The sequence below is a fragment of the Lepidochelys olivacea genome (genome assembly GCF_965140295.1).
Source record: "Lepidochelys olivacea isolate rLepOli2 genome assembly, chromosome: 5".
Taxonomy (NCBI): Eukaryota; Metazoa; Chordata; order Testudines; family Cheloniidae; genus Lepidochelys; species Lepidochelys olivacea.
In genome coordinates, this window is record NC_140415.1 from 70,360,123 (window position 1) to 70,383,660 (window position 23,538).

Sequence of the window (23,538 nt, forward strand, 5' to 3'; positions counted from 1 at the left end):
TCAACACATCTAATGTTCCTCAGCTGGCCCCCAGGATCTTGATAATTGCAATTTCATTTTTCTCCACTAGCAGATTGACTTGCAAGTTTGTTTTCTACTATCAATGTGTAGTAGACTGGAATCTTTTAGAGCTGCGTAATCTATTGTGTATATTGGTAGTTGTGAAGAACAAAGCCCAAGATGATTATTAATGTAGAAATTAGATTAAATTCAAATGAAAAATTAGCCTTCAGTTTTTTCACAAGTTTTTTGCTTTAGTACATGAATATACCTAGGTATTCATTGACAAAGAACACATTATTAACACAGAGTTAAGGTTGCCTGATGATATCTCGTGCCCATCCAGAGTTCCAAATTCAGCAAAACTCAAACATCTGAGAACCAGGAAAAACAGAATTAAGGTACACAGCCATGCAACCTTAACTCTGCTCTCCTGGAGCGGGCAATAGCAACTTGGAATTATCTGCATGCACTCCAGCTGCATTCACTTTGTGTACCTGTATTGAATGGAAGGGTTGTATAGAGCTATGACTGTGTTATGAGGTGATCTTGGGGGGGAGTTCTGCCCTTCTAGGAATATATGCTCCCTTCTGTGTTTCACGCCTCCACCCCCAATGTATGTGATCAAAGGAAAGAAATGCATGTGTACCTTGAGAGATTCAGTATGCCTCATTTCGGTACTGTATTATGTAGCTTGTGTCAGTATCTGGGCATAGGAGTGGTTTTGCTATGAGAATTGTCAGCACTAGGTGGGAGGTGAGTGTGCACTGTGAGTGTAATGAAGGGTAAGTGAAAGTATACTGTTAGTTGGCTTTGTGTACATGAGGATAAAGATAGTTTCCAACTTTTCAATTTCTTAAAACTGGACAGTCCAGCAGGAGCACCGGAACCTCCCCTACTCTGCCTCTTTCCCCCGAGGCCCCGTCCCCGCTCACTACTCTTCCCCCTTCTCTTCTCCCCCTTCCCCATTGCCCGATCCTCTCCCATTCCCAACCTCCTCCAGGTGTGCTCCCTCTGCTTTGAAGGGGACTACTCATTTGCCACCCACGGAGCCAGGGCTGGGATCTGCAATCTGACATACAGCCTGCCTGCCCATGAGATGCAGGTAGGAGGTGGCCTCGGTGCAGGTTGATGACCCGGTGCCTCCCCTCTCCCCTGCCTGCTTTCCCTTAAGATAAGTAAAAAGTGCTGGGACCATGGTTCCTTCCCCACCCATTCCAGTGCCCCTGCACCACAGCTATGGTCAAAATTGTGTGGGCTCAGCTCCCCCCAGGGATCCTTCCCTGCCCAGCTGCCAGCAAAGGGCCAGGCCCTGCTCTCTTACCTCATGGGTGGCTCCTTTGGGTCCATTGCAGCAGCTAAGCCAGCCATGCTCAGGGGCCAGAGTAGAGCAGAACCAAAAGGGCCCCTGGCTGGGGGCAGGCCAGCCCCTCCCAGTGTTCACCGCTCCTGCCTGGCAGGTGCTGCTCTGCCCTGGGCTCTGGCTGATGCTGCTTGGCCCAGCCCTGCGAGGGATTGGGTGCTGATGCTGCCTCTACAGCTGGGGAAGCTGCTCCTCTTGCTCCGCCCTAGTTATGGCCTTGTGGTAACTGGACTTTTGGTGTCTGGTCCTTACTTCTGATGGGAGACTCTACAGGTCCCCTTAAAATCGGGCTCTCCGGTCAAAAACTGGACACCTAGCAACCCTAGGTAAAGTGATTGTAAAGTGGGGTAAAGAGGTTATAAAAACTTTGCAGATGTGGAATAGACTAAGTGTTTGAATAGAAAGCATCTATAGGTAGTTCCTGTTCAGCACAGTGTAAAGGCAGAATGTGACTGTGTGTTATGGATATACTAGGACATGGTTCAGAAGGCAGAGTTAATGTTCCGTGGGCATGTATGTAGGCTTGCCAGTACGGTCAATTGACCAGCCAAATAATGTCAATTCACTGCCTATTTTTGACCACTGTCCAGTACTGGCAACTATTCCAGCAAGAATGCCCAAATTTAGGTGGTTTAAATTGCATCATGGTGCCATGTGTTAGCAAGCCTACCTAAATGTCTTGATCGCTCACTTTTCTATATGCTAATGACACCTTTTGGGAAAATGCTCAACTAATTGAAAGCTGAGCATCTTGATCGGCTGGAAATTTCTAGAACTAACACTGTTTATTTTTATCTTTTTGTATACCAGGTCATCCATATACGCAGTGGTTTACAAAGCACGTTAAACAAGTTTAAAAGACTCAGTTCCTGCCTGAAAGAGTTTACCATCTAAACTGACCTAGACAAACACTGAAATTAACTCAGAAGGGTGTGAATGTGGAGGGTTGGAGAGGAGGGTTCACAACCATTAAGCTGCTTGAAGAGTTGGCCTCCTGTGTGCCTAGCATTAAGTGCATTTAAAAATGACCTTTTCTTTTATAATGGCAACGTGTTTTTTTTCTGTGTAATTTTCTTTCTTTTGTAACTGTTCAGTCTTGAATAATGCATTTACATGCTGACTTAACATAGCTAAAGAGTAATTAATCTTCCACTTTTAAAAACTTCATTTAATTGTTTTGCATTTTTTTGAGTTAAAATAATTGCTAAGTAACTTTGTTTTTGTAATTAGGCATAAGTACCTATCTAAGGCTAAGCCTATTTGAGACCCTAGTCTGTCTGTCTTTTTGTTGTTGTTCTAATAAATTACTGCTTTAGAATATTTGACCATTTTTAATGTTGTGTGACTGGTCAGTTGCCCAACCCTGCATATGCTAATCTGTATTTCCTGGTTTTCAGAAGTTTGAGTTTTTCTGCACTCAGCATTTTGGAAAGGGACAATATGCTACCAGGCAACCTTCATTTTGCATTAGCAAAATTTTTTTGTCAGTGAATTTCCTAGTTGTTTTTAACAGAAAGATAAATGTGGATAGGAGTTAGTTGTCACTTAGGCAGTTGTAATGTACGTTTGCTGTTGAGACATTACTGTGAACTGATAAGAATACCTAGCTATACATAGGTTTCAGAGTAGCAGCTGTGTTAGTCTGTATTCGCAAAAAGAAAAGGAGTACTTGTGGCACCTTAGAGACTAACCAATTTATTTGAGCATAAGCTTCCGATGAAGTGAGCTGTAGCTCACAAAAGCTTATGCTCAAATAAATTGGTTAGTCTCTAAGGTGCCACAAGTACTCCTTTTCTTTTAGCTATACATAGCACTTTTCATCAGTAGAGCTCAAGGCAATTTACCAAGGTACAAAACTTAGAATCATAGAAGTGTAGGACTGGAAGGGATCTTGAGAGGTCTTCTAGTCCAGTCCCTTGCACTCAAGATGGGACTAAATATTATCAGAGTCTAGACCACCCTTGATAGGTGTTTGTCTAACTTGCTCTTAAAACCCTCCAGTGATGGAGATTCCACAACCTCCCTAGGTAATTTGGTCCAGTGCTTAACTACCCTGACAGGAAGTTTTTCCTAATGTCCAACCTAAACCTCTCCTGCTGCAATTTTAGCCCATTGCTTCTTGTCCTATCCTCAGACGTGACCAAGAAAAATTTTTCTCCCTCCTCCTTGTAACAACCTTTTATGTACTTGAATACTGTTATCATGTACCCCCCGTCAGTCTTCCCTTCTCCAGACTAAACAAACCCATTTTTTTCACTATTTCCTCATAGGTGATGTTTTCTAGACCACGGGTTCTCAAATTTCATTGCACTGCAACCCCCTTCTGATAGTAAAAATTACATGACTTTAAGAGGGGGGACTGAAGCCTGAGCCCGCCCAAGCCCCACTGACCTGGGCTGGAGAGGGGGAGGGAGAGGGACAAAGCTGAAGCCCAAGGGCTTCAGCCCCAGGCAGGGGGCCTGTAACCTGAGTCCCAACATGCAGGGCTGAAACCCTCAGGCTTCAGCCTCAGGTGGTGGGGCTCGGGCTTTGGCCCTGGGCCCCAGCAAGTCTAAGCCAACCCTGGCGACCCCATAAAAATGGGGTTGCAACCCACTTTGGGGTCCCAACCCACAGTTTGAGCACAACTGTTCTAGACCTTTAATAATTTTTGTTGCTCTCCTCTGAACTTTCTCCAGTTTTTCCACATCTTTCCTAAAACGTGGCACCCTGAACTGGACACACTATTCCAGTTGAGGCCATATAAGCATGGAATAGAGTGGAAGAATTACTTCTCTTGTCTTGCTTATAACATTCCTGCTAATGCATACCAGAATGATGTTTGCTTTTTTGCAAGAGTCTTACGCTGTTGACTCATGTTTAGCTTGTGATCTACTATAACCCCCAGATCTCTTTCTGAAGTACTACTCCTTCATAGGCAATTATTTCCCATTTTGTATGTGTGCAATTGATTGCTCTTTCTGAAGTGGAGTACTTTGCATTTGTCCTTATTGAATTTCCTTCTATTTACTTTAGTCCATTTCTCCAGTTTGTCCAGATCACTTTGAATTTTAATCCTATCCCCAAAGCATTTGCAGCCCTCCCAGCTTGGTATCATCTGCAAACTTTGTGTGTATTCTCTATGCCATTATCAAAATCATTTTATGAAGATATTGAACAGAAATGGACCCAGGACCAATCCCTGTGGGAACCTACTCGTTATACCCTTCCAGCTTGACTGTGAACCACTGATAACTACTCTCTGGGAACAAATATCCAAACAGTTATGCACCTACCTTATAGTAGCTCCATCTAGGCTGTATTTCCCTAATTTGTTTAGGATCATCATCCCCATTGTACAGAGGGGAAACTGAGGAACAGAGAGGTGAAGTGATTTAGCTAATGTCACCTACTAGGCCAATGGCAGAGCCAGAAATAGAGTCCAGGTTTTCTGAGTCCCAGTCTGTTCTCTCCCCTAAGACATATGGTTCCTGTGTGTTTTCTAAGGGCTTCTCAACCTTAGCTATAGTGGAGATGGTCTAATTTCAGGTTTAAATGTGACTCTTTAAAATCTAAAACTAGTTTAATGTGTGAGTGGCCCTGTTTCAATATTGAAACGATTTCCTCAAAAGGAAGCTTATGCAGGTTTGTAAAAATCTTAAATTTGATCGTAATACCATAGAATACGAAGTGTGTACGCTTACAGAATTTGGTAATATCTGCTATGTTCTTTGGTTTGTTTTCTATTGGCCCATTGCAGAGGGTAATTTTAAAATGGCTTCTCAGGTGGTTTATTACCTTCAGTTTAGTGGGCCACTGCTAATTTTAAACATTGTCCTTGATTTCCACATTTCCTGTAGAAGTCTGGTAGGACATGAGTATGATAGCATAGACAAGACTTCATAGCTTACGTAAAATTAAAGCAAAAAAGAAAAACTGCTACTAGGAATAATGTTAATAACTTGGTTAATATTACCTTTTAAAATTTCAGACCACCAACCATGAAATTGAAAGATGGTTGGGTGGTATGTTTTCATTTCACATTTAATAGGATGACTAAAACACAATTATAGCACCTTTGTATCTATAACCATAAGTCCCTGCTGCCTACTACATAAACATCTGCAATATTTAATTTTCCTGAAAAGAGAGGATAGCATGTGAAGACTAGATAAAGAAAATAAATTGAAGAGTGGATATTTGATTGCTCTTCTGTATAACTTGGAGGGTGATGGGGCAGGAAGGCATGGAGATTTAGAATCAGACAGCTACTATGAAATTCTTCAGTATTGTTTCAACCTTGAACAGTGTAAACTTATTTTTAGTGCTCATGACTCACATCAGAATCGGCCCTAGGGCCGCATGTAAACTGGCGGAACGTATTTGGCAGCTCCCCTTGCCACTCCCTCTCTTTGTGATGAGGCTGATTCAAGCCCTTGAAAAATTGCAGAACTGTCTCAAGGAACACACTTTCAATTCATGATAAAATACAAATTTTCTAATTCACATACTTACTTGAGGGACACAGGTGTTAACAATTGCTGTCTTACACCAGAGTCTTGATTTAAGCATTTAAAAATTTGGCTGATTCCTTTAGCACGGATGACAATTAATCTTGTTTAAGGTCTCCAAAGATACAGTTGACTTAGCCTGTGTCTGTACTACCCTCCACAGCTCTAAAGTCTCCTGTGTGCCTGCTCTGTAATTAAACCACCCCCAATGAGCTGTGGTAGCTATGTTGGCAGGAGACACTCTCCTGCCGACATAGCTCTGTCCACGCCGGCATTTTTGTATGTGAAACATATGTTGATCAGAGAGGTGGGTGTTTTTGCATCCTGACCGATGAAATTTTGCTGGCAAAGGTCTAGTGTTGACAAAGCATAAGAGGCTTCCCTTGATAACTTAAACTGTGTCTCTTAATCATTCCCAGGCAATATTTAGATGTTCTAGATAAGATTTATCAAGGTAATCTCTCTCTTTTTAAAACAAAAAAAAATTATAAATTTTGAGAGAGGTCAGCAGCTCTGATGGTGTTCTTTGTAAATATCCAATACCCTGCTCCTTAACTTACGTTGGGAGTAGTGGAGGTGAAGTTGACCTCCATTTTGGAGGAGAAAAACTTTCTAGCTAGTTGACTTTCTGGTTTATAGAACAAAGGGGATCTAGTAGAATTCAGCGCATTTTCTTTGTCCAAAATTGATTCTTTAATTTTTTTGCCTTCCAGTCTGCAAAAGACTTCATGACTTTCAATTGTTGCTCATTCTGGAGGACATCTTTAATTTTAGACCAAAACTTTTGTCATATATATACACCAGGTGTTCACTTTTTGTATTGGAAGTTATTTATAGCAAAAGCTGAATTGAAAAATTCAGACTACAGAAAATAGAATTCCACACTTCTGTTTTCTACCTTTATTTTCATGTGCTATATTTGAGTTTTGGCTGTCAGATGTCAGTCATCTCAGTATGGGGTCACTGAGAATCTATATATAATAAATAACACAGTTGCACAGAAATGAGAATTTAATTCCATCAAGATTTTACTTATCATTTCTGATATAAACTGCAGGTTGTGTCTGTTCCTCCACCATGCTTTAAAAAAACAAGATTATAGAAATGCAATTTGTCTTGCCTTTAAGCAGCGTAGCACTTGTCTACATGTAAACTATACTATACAGCAATATAATTTTAACAGTCTAACTATGCTGGAATAACTCCTAGTGTGGAGACATTATTCCAGAACAAACGTGACTCTTCGGTATAGCATATGTTACTTCCATTGTTCCCTAAGTTTCCATGGACCTCTTGATAGTGCCATTGTTATGCTGTTCTGTGTTTCTGCTTTTTTTTTTAAACTTCTCCCTAATCTGAAGTAACAAAATAGAGACAAGGTCTACCATTGTGAACGTTAGCATTCTGTCTAATCTCTCATCAGTTTTATACTACATCCCATTGGTACATCATCTGAGTTATTGCTACATAAAATCAATACCAAAGTCCCTAGCTAATTGCTCCTGCTGCAGTAAACTCGGGAAGGAAAGCTTCTGCTTGCAGCTCTAGACTCAGTAGTGTGAAGTGGCTGCTGAATGGAATCCTTCAAAAGCGTTCTTTTTCTTTAAAATCTATAATACTCAGGATCAGAATTCCCTTATTAGTGACCATGTTTCTTTGGTGGAACAAGGGTGAGAATCTATTTGGAAACTAGACAAGCTGTTTCTTCTTGGAAATACAAATCTCTAATTCTGCAGGGTTTGTATGGGTTTTCATTTGCCATGACCAAACGCCCATAAATCTACCACATAAATTCTAGAAAGAAATCTCTCTAGCCCTTCTCACTTTACAACGGAGATTTTGCTTTTGGTTAAATACCTGGTCACTGAATGCCTAGATACACGTTTGAAGCGGAGTACATCTTACATCCTCAGAAATGTGGCACTTTTCTCTGTCAAATACTTCAAACTAAAAAGTGTACCACTAAATTTATCAATAATCCATGACATGTAATCTTTTTGTAATGTTATCTTCATAGTCCATTGGGTAAGACTAAACTATCACCAACTCTTAGCAGAACACACAACCATAACAGGTAAACTATGCAATGATTCTCTTGTTCTGCTAATCAGTTTTTTATTTTTTTAATAAGTTAGGGCATACCACCTGTCCAGAAAGTTAAATTTGATGTCATACTCTTTCAACAGGAGTGTTTTTCCTCCTAACTAGTAGGCCTTACTTCCAAGATATTTTCTAGAGGAGCTTGAAGTGGTCTACCAAAACATCCAGTTTCCAGCTTACTACAACTAATACTGGAACGCAGTGATGTTCCAATTAATTTTCTCCTTTGCTTCCATTTTCCTCATTGACAGAGTATAAACTGGAAGGTAAAGCTCTTGCCAGAATCTTTTAATTTTTATTTATTTATTTTACCATAGGCTAGCCTCATGAGTGGTAATCTTACTGTTTTCTCTAGGTTGTGTCATTGCATCTGAAGAACCACTGGCTGCAACAGTGAAATCCAGTTTCCTGGCCACTGAATCACTTGATTCTGTTGACTCATAAAATAAGGGCCAACAGCCATCCTTTACAAAACAAATGTTTGATGCTATCAGAAACTATTTGTAAAATAGTAGCTAGTTTGTTTTATCTGGCACAGTTTTACCTACTTTGACTATGTTGCTGCAAGTTTATATGAAATGCAAAGATGACAATGTTATGGGACATCAAAAGTAGGGCAGAACATTTGTGCCCAAGTTTTGAAACTTTCAGGAAAGGGGAACCTTTCCCTTTGATTAAATCACACAGGTGCTGATGTTGAATGGTCCAGTCTTGTCATTTTATCTATGCAAACTGAAACATTAAACTTTGTTCTGTGGTAATGTAGATATGTTTCCACCTTCAGGAGGTCATCTTACTTGAACTGCTTACTACATTTATGATGATTATTCTCATTAGTGTGTACAAAATCTGATCAGCTAGACAACCATGCTCCAGACTGTTTATATGGGAGTATGGACAAGGATCTAGTGTTGAGCATTTCATGGGGAGCATGATAAGAACTCATTATTAGTCGTTTTTTGAGGACAGTTGTATCTGAGACTTTCACATTCATCTTGAAGCATTAATGTAGTTACCAGAAACTGAGACCTCTCCCTTTTAGTCCCTAATCTTGGCCTCTTTGGCTTTTCTGACTGTCAAGTATATTTAATGGTTATGTATTCTACTAAGAGTTGGTGGTAGTTTAGTCTTATCCAGGGGACTATAAAGATAACTTTACAGAAAGATTACATGCTGTGGATTGTTGATAAATTTAGTGGTACACTTTTTAGTTTGAAGTGTTTGGCAGAGAATATTTCCACATTTCTGAGGAGGTAAGCTGTCTTAATTTTAGGGAAGTTGTTGTCCTCTAAGTGAAATTCAAAAGTATGCTTTTATTATTATTCTATACAAGTACAAGGTTATAAAAAAACTACATGTACAAATTAGTTTGATCAATGGAAGCTGTTAGTACTGTTATGTTTGAACTCTCAGGTTCACTGAAATTGAATTTGAATGACTTTAAAGAGCTAAAAAAGTAAGAAATGGGCAACCCATTAGATGGATAAGTGTCTTGAGTGCATTAGTCTGATAAATGATAAAGTACTCAAGCTATGCATAATGTCAACCTTCTCTTTGAAGCAAGTTTTATTATTAAGATTAGGAATGACAAGCCTCTTGCATGATCGCCTTTTCCCTTACCCCGTGCATGCTGCCCACACAATGCAGTTGGATTTTTCTGCTAAAACAATCAATGAAAAAGTTAATATTGTTTTAAATGGTCATATTTTGGTTTCATATTAACCATTCAGTTAAATGAAGGAGGCAGTGAACACTTTTTTTAAGCTCTGTGCAGACTCATGCAGACAGTACCTCATGGTGGATTCACATTTAAAAGGTTAGGAACACTGCGTTCTTTTAAAATGAAAGCTAAGCTTCTGAAGCATCAATTCATCACCAAAAATATTATATGATAAAAATATTTGATGTTGCTTGTGATGTAGCTAGAAACACGTTTGACTACCAGTGGTAATAAACAAACATCATGAAAATGAGAAAGTAACCTATGCTTAGATTTTGACCTAGGACTTAGTTTATAAGATGAAAAATGGGCAGAGCAGTGGATGTTAGGCAATTTTTTCTCTTGTTTACTATTTCTGACTTGAAGTAGGAGATGGAGACTGGGTTACGATCTTGAGAGGAACTGACCAGAGAGCAGGAATGGGAAAACTGGAATAGTAGAAACAATATCTGCTATGGTAAAACTTTATATTCCTTATGAAGGGCACTTTAACCTTATCTCTGCCGAATATCCTCCAGGCATGGATTTGATTGAAAGTTGGGGCAAGTTGGGAGGTGTAGGCTTGTGCAGGGGTATGTTGAGGGTACTTTCCAGAAAAAAATGTTTGAATTGTTTAAGAAGTTTAAGGTTACCACATACTTCACCTGACACAAAACCACAAAAGTAACACAATTATCCATTAAGCAATTTAACAGTGCAGATCCACATACCCTTTTGGGTACAAATGGGAAGGAGCTGGTACAGCAATGCAGGCCAAGACCAGGTCTACACTAAAAACTTTTACTGGGAAGGTAATGTTGTTTAGAGGTGTTACTCTCTTTTTTGCTATATTTTTATACTGTCGAAAGCCCAAGTGTAAACACAATTATACTGGCAAAAAAAGTGTTTTTGCTGGTATTGCTTTCTTTGCTCTGGAAACTGGAATAAGCTCAATCATTAAAAACTTTTGTTTTGTTTTGTTTCCTGGCATAACTCCCATCTACAGTAGGAGGAATACTAGCAAACCTTTTCTGGTGTAAACCTGGTCTTGTCTTGGCATAGTTCCCTAATGATGTTGTTTGATTAGTGTCCCGATGGGTGCTGCACTTTAGGTGTGCCACATATACTTCGGATCAGAGATTTTCATTAGCAGTGTTCTTTCAGTCCACTCATGCACTGCTCATAGCCTTGGCATGGAGCACAAGGACACATCAGGCTGCTTGGGCATTTCACCCTCAGTTCCTTCTCAGCCACCTTAGTCAGGGATGGAGCTTAGTGTATCCGCACCTCGGCTGCTTGCTGACTTTGGACTAGCTTAGTTTAGGTATTGGTTATTAGTTAGTTAGGTTAGTTTGTTAGTTACTTGAAGAGTATTATTTCCTCTGGGGAAATATCCCTTTGAGGGGCATGCCTGGTTCACCAGGATTTAAACGCTGCCTCAAATGTACAGAGACTATCCCAATCAGCAAAGGACACTCTAAGTGCATTTGCTGCCTAGGGGAGTTGCGTGTCCCACAGAAGTGTGACTTCTGTGTAGCCCTCAAACTCACAACACGGAAGAGCCAGGAAAACAAGCTGCAACTGTTAATCATGGAGCACTCCCTTGTTCCTGTTTGGGAGCAAGGTCAGGAAAACCTCCCTGTAGACCAGTCTCCCGGGGTCTCTGGCATCTCTTTGACCTTGGCACAACACTTTCCTAGAAAGAGATAAGTCTCAGAGCTCTTTTCTAAAGATTCCGAGAAAAGGCGCTCTAACTCAACTCTTAAGGAATCCACCAAAAAAAGACCTTGCTCTCTGAGCAGGTCAGCAGATTCAGAGACTTTGACCTCAAGACTTGGTATCGTAGAGGTGAAGGGCTCCTCTGGTACCACCAAGGCGGGAAAATCTTGTAGCTCTTTGAAAAGTAAGCATGGCTCTGAGAAGGCCCTGATATGTACAGTCTATCAGAAATGGTCAGAGCAAGCACAAAAGATCAGTACTGTTGGCCTTTACTTCTCTCCCAGTACCCCTATTGGGCTGTTTGGAACCATGTAAGACTAAGCCTCTATCCATGTCAGCAATGTCTGTGAAGTGCTCAAAACCCTTGGTACCATCCTGCAGGGATGATCATAACTGTCTGTGGTGTCACAACTTTACTCAGTGCTGCAACTCCATTCAGTACCACAAGTCTGCTTGATACCACAAAGCTTTAGGTACCTGAAGAACTTTTCGAGATTGCTGCACCAGAGTCTCTGTTGCTTGCATAATTTACCATTTCTTGATATCAAGAACCACATTGCCTTCAGACTCTTATACATCCCCCGTACTGTTTAATCCACCTCCCTTTTTGGTTGGAGCTCTTTCGTTAAAGGAAGAAGAACAGTGATGGAAACTTCCCTTCAGTTTCATCAGTCTTGAAGAGACAGGGAAGAAGTCCAGGGATCTGATTGCTCTTGGTGAAGCAGCCCTGGATGCCACCCTTTCTCCCACTGCATGCACTGAAAGACTCCAGGATCATGTTATTTTCATTAGGTATCTGCACTCCTGTGAACAAACAAAAATTTAGTAGATCACAGGCTCAAAGATCCCCCACCTGCAGTGCAATTCTCTGGAGTTTAGAGATTGTTGGAATCTCCAAGAAACCCAACAAAAGTTTGCTTCAAGTTTCATCTTCAAAGTGCCAGTTTTGACTGAATGGTCAAGGGTTCAGATCCTCCCCTCTCTTTAGCCTGTCAGCTGCCACGATTGACCTGCCTTCCTCATGTGGAAACCAAGTCTCTCATTTCTGGTAAGCATGGGAGCATATCATCTTAAGAATCGGGTGCCGCAAATAATATAATTGCGTTACACCATCCATTTTACCTCCGTTCTTCTCACCCACCTTCCCCGTTCTCCCTCGGGGACCCCTTTCACGAGTTCTGACTAAGGCTGGAAATTAACTTCCTTCATATAGGTGTGATAGAGCTGTCCCCTGCTCAGCACAAGGGAAGGGGCTTCTACTTGAGTTTCTATCTCAGGCCAAAGAAAAATGCAGGGGATGGAGACCAATCTTAGATTTAAGACTCCTGAACAAATTTATGAGGTCTCAGAAGTTCATGATGGTGACTCTGATAGCTATAATTCCTGCTCTCAATTCAGGGGATGGGTTTTTTACTCTTGACCTTAAAGACACCTCTTTCCATATGGCGATACACCTGTCCCACAGAAGGTTCCTGTGTTTTGTCATAGGTCAGGATCATTTTCAGTACTGGGTACTCTCATTAGGTCTCTCCTCAGGTCTGAGTGTGTTCAAAGGTTCTGTCTGTAGTGGCTTCCTACCTACATCATCAGGTGATCATAGTATTCCCATGATTGGTTGTTCAAGGGTTGATCTTACCAATAGGTATTGACCATCATGCAGAAAGCACTTTCTGTGTTCTTGGACTTGGGTCTTCAGTTGAAAATCCACAGTGACTTCCGTACAGACTATACAATTTATATTGGTATCCCTGAATTCCTTGGCATGGACATATTAATAACACTATCAAACCTTGTCAGAACTAGTCAAGAGAGCCTCCAGACTTGAGTAAGAAACTGTCTTCAACCTCTAGGTCAGATAGCGGCTTGAACTTTTGCGACAGAACAACAGACTTTGCTGTTTCCAGCACTGGCTCAGATCAGTTTACTCATCACACAAACAAAGCCTAGACAAGCAGGTTTCAGTTCCTCAATAGGTGAAACACTCCATAGACTTGTGGAAGGTTCATGGCAATTTAGGGGTTGGAGTTCTCTTCCTCCAACCAACACCAACCAAATCTTCCAGTCACTCCTCAGCTGCTCTCCCAATACACGGCCAGCACATCCCTCAGTCTGCACCACTTCCTGCAGCCCCGATTGGCCTGGAATGGCAAACCGCAGCCAGTGGGAGCTGCGATCGGCTGAACCTGTGGACGCTGCAGGTAAGCAAACCATCCCGGCCTGCCAGTGGATTTCCCTGAGGGGCTGCGTGCCAAAGGTTGCCAATCCCTGGTCTACATCTATGGCTTTAATTAAAAATGTGGAGCATCCATAGGGACACTACTCAAAGAAGAAAAACAGTTACTTATCCTGTGCAGTAATTGTATTTCTTAGTGGAGTTCCCATAGGGAGAGACACCTCTACTAGCCCTCTTTTCCTTCTGATTTGGAGTTTTCTTCTGAGACTTGGCGGTGGAGAAGGAACTGAGGGTAGTTTACCTGCACAGCCTGGTGTAGCCTCAGTGTGGGACACAAGGATATCAGCTGTGCGTGCACGGACCAAACTGACACTGCTAATGAAAATCTCTGATCAAAGGCGGGTGGGGCACATGCACACCTGAAATGGAGTACCCATAGAGATACACATCTCAAGGAACTGCAGTTACTGCTAGGGTTGCCAGTTTTTGATTGGATGTATTCCTGGAGGGTTTCATCACATGACATAATTTTTAATTAGATTAATCTTTAATTCCTGGAGACTCCAGGACAGAACTGGAAAGTGAACAGGTTAAAATAGTACTAAATTTTGTATGTGTCCCCTATGTTACCCATGGGGCCCGGTGGTGGGTGGACATTGTAGGGGCCAAGATTAGTTAACTACAGGATACCAAAAAGCGTACGACGTGTTTCTAAAGTCTAAGTCTAGGAGTGCTTGTCAGTATTCCCAGTACTATCAAAAATTCAAGGGGAGTATTTCTAGTTCTATTTTAGGGGCTTTTGAATTTTTAGTTTTGGGAGCTACAGAGAGGGTTTAAGGGCTAGTTAAAGCCAGATGGTTTACACAATGCTTTCAGGGTTGCTGCTGTTCCACTGTAATACCTGACATGCAGCCTCTTTTGCTAAATGTACCACTTGTTTGGTTTTTTAGTTGGTCTCATATTAATATATTAAATTTTGCATTAATATATAAAATATTCAACTTAAAAAACTTCTTGATTACTCTATTGTATAGCATCTATAAAAGCTAATTTACTGTTATATTGTGCCTGTTTTACTGTGTATAGGAAAAAGTGTAACAAGCTATCTTTCAATTCATTCTATATTAATTGTGTGATAATATGGTAATCATAGGACTAGAAGGGACCTTGAGAGGTCATCTAGGCAATATTTGTAACTATTCCAGAAGAACTTCATGGTGTAAACAGTTCATAATTCAGTCCTCTACTGGTATGCTGGTTCACATAAATATCTTTGAAATATTTGTCTTTGACTGTTGAAAGGCGAAAGGAAAATGAATTAATAATTCTGAACCCACTTCCTAATGCATGAAAACTTCCACAACAAAACATTCCCTGGAATGGATGTAGTTCACAGCAAGTTATAGCTCTGATAAAAATAGCAAGTTAGAGAAAATAAGAAATTTTTCTGGTTTGTTGCTTTTCCTTTTTCAGTCTCCTTGAAACTACTGCATATAATAATTCATTGTCTAGTTTTGTTAACCTGTTGTAATCTCAAACAATTTGTACGTTATATTTAGTTTTTAAGCAATCTGATTTTAATTACTTTTTCCTTGTAAGATGTACTTTCCCTCCGCTGAGGAACCCTGTCAACAGCTTAGGCCCCCTACTACTAAATCTGTCAAAACTTAGAATTGTGAGGTGATTCCTCTAGATTTTACATATGATTAAAAAAAGCTTTAGCTATAATCATAGTTGAGGCTTAAAAGAGATGCTGCTGCATAAGGAAAAAAGTGCTATTACACTCTGAAAACTGGCACTGAGGGTGGTTCCGTTTTTCTTCTGTGACCTAAAAAATCTATTTTACTCAATTTATGAGTAAAAAGATCTTTTTTCCCCCCTAACTGCCAGCTCTGCAAACTTAATCTGAAACCTGAAAGTCAAGGTTTATTCTTTGTGGCTATCATACATCACCAAAACCAAAAGTTTTGCATTAGAAACTTAGTCAACAATTTGGATGTGTGAGCTGGAAAAGAATTAGCTTGTTTTTGCCAAAATGTATTGGCTCCGCAATACTAATAGAAGTAAAACTTTAGTTAAAAAAAATATTTGAGTCACTAAGATAAGTACATAGGATCTAAATACCTGGACAGAGCAGTTCTGTTTAGTAAAAAGGAAGCTTTTTTTGGATAGTTGGTTTTCTGTTTGTTTTCACACACTAAAATACTGTTTTGTATTAATCTGCTGGCCTTGAAGCAATATTTAATGCTAGTTATTGCCAGAGCTGTATTGGACTACTGTGTTGAGTTATGGGGTTGTTGATGAAAAATCCCCTTTAGTGTTTAAACTTTACAGAGGCAAGTTACTTATCTGTTGCTTACTCTTGACGGGTGCTCTGCAGCTGCTGCTTTCACTCCAAAGCCACCTGTTGCCTCCCTTTGTCATCATTAAACAGCAATATGAGTTGCAGCTACAGACATCTGGAACAGGAAGAGACTACTTGTGTTCTAGGTAGATAGAGATCATCTCCCTTCCTTGTACACCCGTGGGGAAGGGGGTGAAGAAACAATGCTCCCAGCAGGGCCTGTGAAAGAGAGAGGAATGAAATATTTCCCTGTGTACTTTTATAGGGTCTTTGGGGAGGGGGTTAAGAATCTCACGGCAAGATGTTCTCCCTTCTAGGGTTGCCAAAATCGTATTTCAAAAGTACGGGACTGTTTCCTTAGTACCCTGATGGGGGAGGAGTACTCTGTACCCATGGGGGCCAGGGGTGGGATGTCCAGAACCACGAAGGGTGTGTGGGGGGGGAACTAACCATGTGGCAGTTGAGGAAACCTTCTGCATCGTGAAGCAATCAGACTGTTGGCTGCTGGGGCCCAGCTCCGGAATTGAACAAGGGAGCACTGAAGGGGCAGGATTGGGAGGGGAGTGATTGGAAGATGCATCTGAGAGTAAAGGTCCCCTGCTGGATAGGGCTCCCTGCTGACTCCAGTCCTTAAATGTCTCCCTGTCTGCTGTCCCTGTGCTGGCTCCGTCTGGCAGGGTAAGTAGATGGGGCTGTGTGCCCTGGAGCTGTGTTGAAGGGCCAGGGTCAGGAAGGGGCTCTGTTTGGCAGGGGGGTCAGTACTTGTGAGGTATAACCTTCCATTTCCCTGCACTATAGGTACATTGGTTCAGTAAATCATGGGACTGATTCTGCATTACTAAATTGTCTAATTTTGCAAACTTTGTATCATTGGAAGGTAAGGTAACAATAAAAACTGGATTTTCATAATGATATTTTTAATATGTTGAAATACGGGATAAAAGATGTCCCGTACTGATTTAGTATGGGACAGGCAATTTTCTATTTAAATAATGCATGTCTTGACTGTTCACAGCCCTACTTGAGGCATAGGCAGGTAGTTAAGATCCTGCAGAGCACCCTTTTTCGTCACTCTCCACTTTGTGTTTTACGCCGGTAGAATTGATATGCATCCACAAAGCACATCTTCCATCCCCAATTACCTTTAGCAATAAATCCTTTCCCTCAGTACCTGTGTTTTAGCTTCTTTTAAAAGCCATATAACATAGGTCACTGTTACTTGGCTACATTCCTCTTCGTCCTTCTTCTAGGGGAAAACACATGGCTCTTCACCTTCCTCTCCAGCCATGGATGTAGAGCGAAGCTGGGCATCTTTAATCCAGCCCCTCTTGCATCTTTTAGAGAAGAGGAGGGTTTTGAGTGTACTTCACCTCCCTTCTTAAGCATTAGGATTGTGTGTGTGGAGGGAGGGAAGGAGTGTGGCCTACTGGTTTTTTTTCAGATCCCCTCTCTGCAAACCTGACAGGTGAGCTATTGGAAACTTCTTCCCTGTCATAAAATCATAGAATATCAGGGTTGGAAGGGACCTCAGGGGGTCATCTAGTCCACCCCTCTACTCAAAGCAGGACCAGTCCCCAACTAAATCATTCCAGCCAGGGCTTTGTCAAGCCTGACCTTAAAAACTTCTAAGGAAGGAGATTCCACCACCTCCCTAGGTAACTCATTCCAGTGTTTCACCACCCTCCTAGTGAAAAAGTTTTTCCTAATACCCAACCTAAACCTCCCCCACTGCATCTTGAGACCATTACTCCTCGTTCTGTCATCAGCTACCACTGAGAATAGTCTAGATCCATCCTCTTTAGAACTCCCTTTCAGGTAGTTGAAAGCAGCTGTCAAATCCCCCCTCATTCTTCTGTTCTGCAGACTAAATAATCCCAGTTGTCTCAGCCTCTCCTCATAAGTCATGTGTTCCAGTCCCCTAATCATTTTTGTTGCCTACCGCTGGACCTTTTCCAAGTTTTCCACATCCTTCTTGTAGTGTGGGGCCCAAAACTGGACACAGTACTCCAGATGAGGCCTCACCAATGTCGAATAGAGGGGAACGATCACGTCCCTCGACCTGGTGGCAATGCCCCTACATATACATCCCAAAATGCCATTGGCCTTCTTGGCAACAAGGGAACACTGTTGACTCATATCCAGCTTCTCGTCCACTGTAACCCCTAGGTCCTTTTCTGCAGAACTGCTGCCGAGCCATTCGGTCCCTAGACTGTAGCAGTGCATGGGATTCTTCCGTCCTAAGTGCAGGACTCTGCACTTGTCCTTGTTGAACCTCCTCAGATTTCCTTTGGCCCAATCCTCTAATTTGTCTAGGTCCCTCTGTATCCTATCCCTACCCTCCAGCATATCTATCTCTCCTCCCAGTTTAGTGTCATCTGCAGACTTGCTGAGGGTGCAATCCACACCATCCTCCAGATCATTTATGAAGATATTGAACAAAACGGGCCCAAGGACCTACCCTTGGGGCACTCCGCTTGATACCGGCTGCCAACTAGACATGGAGCCATTGATCACTACCCGTTGAGCCCGACAATCTAGCCAGCTTTCTATCCACCTTGTAGTCCATTCATCCAGCCCATGCTTCTTTAACTTGCTGGCAAGAATACTGTGGGAGACCGTGTCAAAAGCTTTGCTGAAGTCAAGGAACAACACGTCCACCGCTTTCCCCTCATCCACAGAGCCAGTTATCTCGTCATAGAAGGCAATTAGATTAGTCAGGCATGACTTGCCCTTGGTGAATCCATGCTGACTGTTCCTGATCACTTTCCTCTCCTCTAAGTGCTTCAGAATTGATTCCTTGAGGACCTGCTCCATGATTTTTCCAGGGACTGAGGTGAGGCTGACTGGCCTGTAGTTCTCCGGATCCTCCTTCTTCCCTTTTTTTAAAGATGGGCACTACATTAGCCTTTTTCCAGTCGTCCGGGACTTCACCGGGTTGCCATGAGTTTTCAAAGATTATGGCCAGTGGCTCTGCAATCACATCCACCAACTCCTTTAGCACTCTCAGATGCAACGCATCCGGCCCCATGGACTTGTGCTCGTCCAGCTTTTCTAAATAGTTCCGAACCACTTCTTTCTCCACAGAAGGCTGGTCACCACCTCCCCATGCTGTGCTGCCCAGTGCAGTAGTCTGGGAGCTGACCTTGTTCGTGAAGACAGAGGCAAAAGAAGCATTGAGTACATTAGCTTTTTCCACATCGTCTGTCACTAGGTTGCCTCCCTCATTCAGTAAGGGGCCCACACTTTCCTTGACTTTCTTCTTGTAGCTAACATACCTGAAGAAACCCTTCTTGTTACTCTTAACATCTCTTGCTAGCTGCAACTCCAGGTGTGATTTGGCCTTCCTGATTTCACTCCTGCATGCCCGAGCAATATTTTTATACTCTTCCCTGGTCATTTGTCCAATCTTCCACTTCTTGTAAGCTTCTTTTTTGTGTTTAAGATCACCAAGGATTTCACTGTTAAGCCAAGCTGGTCGCCTGCCATATTTCCTGTTCTTTCTACACATCGGGATGGTTTGTCCCTATAACCTCAATCAGGATTCTTTAAAATACAGCCAGCTCTCCTGGACTCCTTTCCCCCTCATGTTATTCTCCCAGGGGATCCTGCCCATCAGTTCTCTGAGGTTGTCAAAGTCTGCTTTTCTGAAGTCCAGGCTCCGTATTCTGCTGCTCTCCTTTCTTCCCTGTGTCAGGATCCTGAACTCGACCATCTCATGGTCACTTCCTCCCACTGTCCTTTAAGCCTTGATGGGGGAGTGGTCAGGGAGGGCTTGAACACTGAGCTGGTGGGAGGAATCACACTGCCTAGGGTCCAGGCAACTTATTTCCTTTCCCAGAATCAATGCCTGCAGTGCATTTTGGTGTGTTTCCCTGGTGATGGTATCCCACCAAAAAGAGGCAGTAGCTGCAGGTTTCTAGGCAGAGGAAGCTACAGGGTCAGTAGTTTAAATTCTTTCTTTGTGGTGCTTACATTTTTTTAAGTGGTCATTTCTGCTTCAAATATTAAGCTTCAGACCTTCTCTGTTTAAACCTTTTCTTTCTGTGTTTCCTTCCAATTTTTTTTCTCTGTTCCCCCGCCGCTATAACCAAACTCCTTACCCTAGCAATTACTTCATCATGGATTATGCTAAAACTACAAGACGCTTTTGTAACTGAACTGTTTGACAATTTATCTTTTTGTAAGTAGGGTACTACAGGCTGGAATGTTACGTTTTTAAGTTGAGTATGTTTTTTTAAAGAAAAAACAAGATATAAAAGTTGTAAAACCAAAACCGAAAAACAGAGACAGACTTATAAAGTCTATCACTGCAAAATAGCCCATGGTATGAAAGGTTTGAGCGTTTAAATGCGAGATAGACAATAACATTGAAAACTAACCCTTTTTCTGATGGGGTAAAATCTTTAGGTAGGACCATTTAAACTTAGATTTTATGCAATGTATTCTTATTTTTAACTCAGGTTGGTTGAAGACTTTTGATGACTACTTCAGAGATCAGACACAACATATCCTAAACAACATGGTGGTAAAATTGCAAGAAGACAACAGGAGGAAGTTCATGTGGTCGGAAATCTCTTACTTTTCAAAGTGGTGGGATGGAATAGATAGCCAAAAAAAGGATGCTGTTAAAAGGTTTGAACATCTGTATTATTTGCTGCTGTATACCATATTGTAGAGTTTTGTAACTCTTAATGATGTGCTTAAATATATATAAACTTAGAGCTTCGTTGATAAAAGTATACAGTTCTTAAAGTTATCTTATTTTTAATATTATTCTGGATGATTGTTATACTTTCATTTTTTCATAATTTTTAATAAGGTTTTTTTCAGGGAATTGGAGGCAGGCTGCATATAAGACAACTGTATTTGGCAAAGAACCAAATAAAAATATCTGTGTACATATATTGGATCAAGTAGTAGCTGCTCCATAGTTGAAGTTGCAATTGAGTTTTCATTTTAAGCCTAACTTATACTTCCCATCCCCAACACACACAAAAATTACGTTGGCCTCAACATTGATAAGTTGGGCCTGAAGCTAAGGTAGAATCTTTCTGTAAAATATGTGCATATGATAATGGGTTCCTTGATTAGGACATTTAGGAATTGAGGTGTTCATCAGATTAAAAAAAAATCCTTTTGACAACACTCTGTAGCAATAAAAGAATAATTGTCTTCCTTCGCTGAAGGAAGTTCAAGGACTTTTTTATTTGAGTACTATCAAATTTAGAGAAAGTATCAACATTTTTATTAATGACAATAGGATAATCTCTTACAGTGATCTTAAGCTACCCTTAAAAAAAGAAAAGGTGGGGGATGGAAGCAAGCCTCTCTCCATTTAACTTGTGGGGATAGTCCTCAAAATGTAAACTGATCGCTTGTGGGGCTTCTAAGTAGAATAAGAATTTTCCACCAAAATTAAAGCTGGTTTGCTCCATCTATCTTGCGAATGTAGAGTAGAAGATGAATACAGATTAAGTTTGAGATTTCCCCATTATTGCCTACCCAAAGTGATCAAAAAGCGTGTCAAGTTCTCCTCCAAAATTATGGTTGGTTTAAAAATCATGAGGCTAAAAAAAGGGGGGAGGTATTTGTCTTCTGTTTTTTAACGTGTAAAGGTGCATTTTTCACATTTTCAAACTTCTTTCCAAAGATGTGGGCTAGAAACTTAAATAAATCTGAGATTCTCATTTAATCATAAAACTCCAAGAGCTGGGACTCTGATAAAAAGAACAAATATCAAGACACGCATTAAAATCACAAGAGTTGGAAACCTTAGTTATGTACTTCATGGTGGGATGTGAACCAGGGGATGGGCTGGAAGATGCCACCTCACACTGTTGTGTTTCTTACCCCTAGTCTCCAGCTAAACCCTCATATAGAACTCCTAAGATGCTGACTTCCTATGGATCTTATTAGGTCTGTGAGAATTCCACAACACAAATCCTAACAATATGTGGGACTTAGTAGGGGGGGTATGGATGGTGATGACGGATTATGTGGTAGGGTGGAAGCAGAGAAAGAGAGGAAAGTGAGTAAAATAGCAATGGGAGCTGCAGAAGTAAGAGGTTTACCTATTTCAGTATTATAGTAGTCTCTTAAATTAGCATTACAAATATTTTCTCTATATCCATTCACTGCATATTCTTGCCTTAGTCACTGCATCTGGTTTAATGTTAGTACTGAATTTGCCCATGCAGTTTTACCTAGGCAATTTCTGACTTGACTTGTTCAATGGGTTTTTATGGAATTAATTTATGATTCAGACATTACAGCCTTTGGAAATCACAGAATATCAGGGTTGGAAGGGATCTCAGGAGGTCATCTAGTCCAACCCCCTGCTCAAAGCAGGACCGATCCCCAATTAAATCATCCCAGCCAGGGCTTTGTCAAGCCTGACCTTAAAAACTTCTATGGAAGGAGATTCCACCACCTCCCTAGGTAACGCATTCCAGTGTTTCACCACCCTCCTAGTGAAAAAGTTTTTCCTAATATCCAACCTAAATCTCCCCCACTGCAACTTGAGACCATTTCTCCTTGTTCTGTTATCTGCTTACCACTGAGAACAGTCTAGATCCATCCTCTTTGGAACCCCCTTTCAGGTAGTTGAAAGCAGCTATCAAATCCCCCCTCATTCTTCTCTTCTGTAGACTAAACATCCCCAGTTCCCTCAGCCTCTCTTCATAAGTCATGTGTTCCACTCCCCTAATCATTTTTGTTGCCCTCCGCTGGACTCTTTCCAATTTTTCCACATCCTTCTTGTAGTGTGGGGCCCAAAACTGGACTCAGTACTCCAGATGAGGCCTCACCAATGTCGAATAGAGGGGAACGATCATTTCCCTCGGTCTGCTGGCAATGCCCTACTTATACATCCTGAAAGCTGATTAAAAACTCTTGATCGAAAATTAAATTTAGGGAGTGGTAGTGATGAGTGGCCCATCTCCACCCCTCTTGTGCCATTCCTAAGCTCACTCCCCATTCCTTCCTTCTCTTCTCTTGTTTTGCGTGGAATGCCCATTCTATATCTGTTTAAACAAACCAAAAAAAGACACCCAGAGCTGTTCATGACCACTTCATATCTCTATCTTTCCAGCTCTTGGCTATGGAGAGACCTGGAGCCCTTTATCTGACCCTACCTATGCAACTACCCTCTTTTGTGGAGGCATCACCTTCTCTTACATTCTATTCTCTGGACCAGACTTTCTCCTCTTTTGAACAGTAGTGAATCTGATTCTCCTCTCCTTTCTTCCTCCATGTTCCTGTTATCTGTTGTCCACACAACTCCTTCTCCATCAGTTTTCCTCTTTGATTTAGACTTGTGGCTCTCTTCCTCTCCTCACAGTCTCCCACGTTAATCCTTCAGCTTCCATGCTGATGACCCATCTGATCCCTTAGATGCATGTTTCCTTGTCCTCACCTCTTCATTTGACCTGAAGCCATGATTCAACTCTCCCACTCACCAAAAGGGCCATTTAGTTGATTTGGTCTTCACCAAACACAGCACTCTCTCTAATTTCTCTGTTGCTGTATGCTCCATCTTTGACCATTGTTCGGTCTCTTTCACCCTTTCCCATCAACCCCCTCCTTGGACCTGTCACTCAGCCTGTCCATGACTTCCAGTTCCTCTGCATTGTAGACTTCTGATCTGCTCTC

At 41.5% G+C, this 23,538-nt stretch overlaps 1 protein-coding gene across 1 annotated transcript in view; it reads left to right on the plus strand.

Moving 5' to 3' along the window:
* Window positions 1-23,538, plus strand: part of MAN2A1 (mannosidase alpha class 2A member 1) — a 212,097-nt gene that overhangs the window by 48,219 nt on the left and 140,340 nt on the right. Inside the window, exon 4 of the mRNA XM_084629262.1 lies at window positions 20,349-20,520. Coding sequence (XP_084485388.1) covers window positions 20,349-20,520 — 172 coding nt within the window. The remainder of the gene's footprint in view (window positions 1-20,348; window positions 20,521-23,538) is intronic.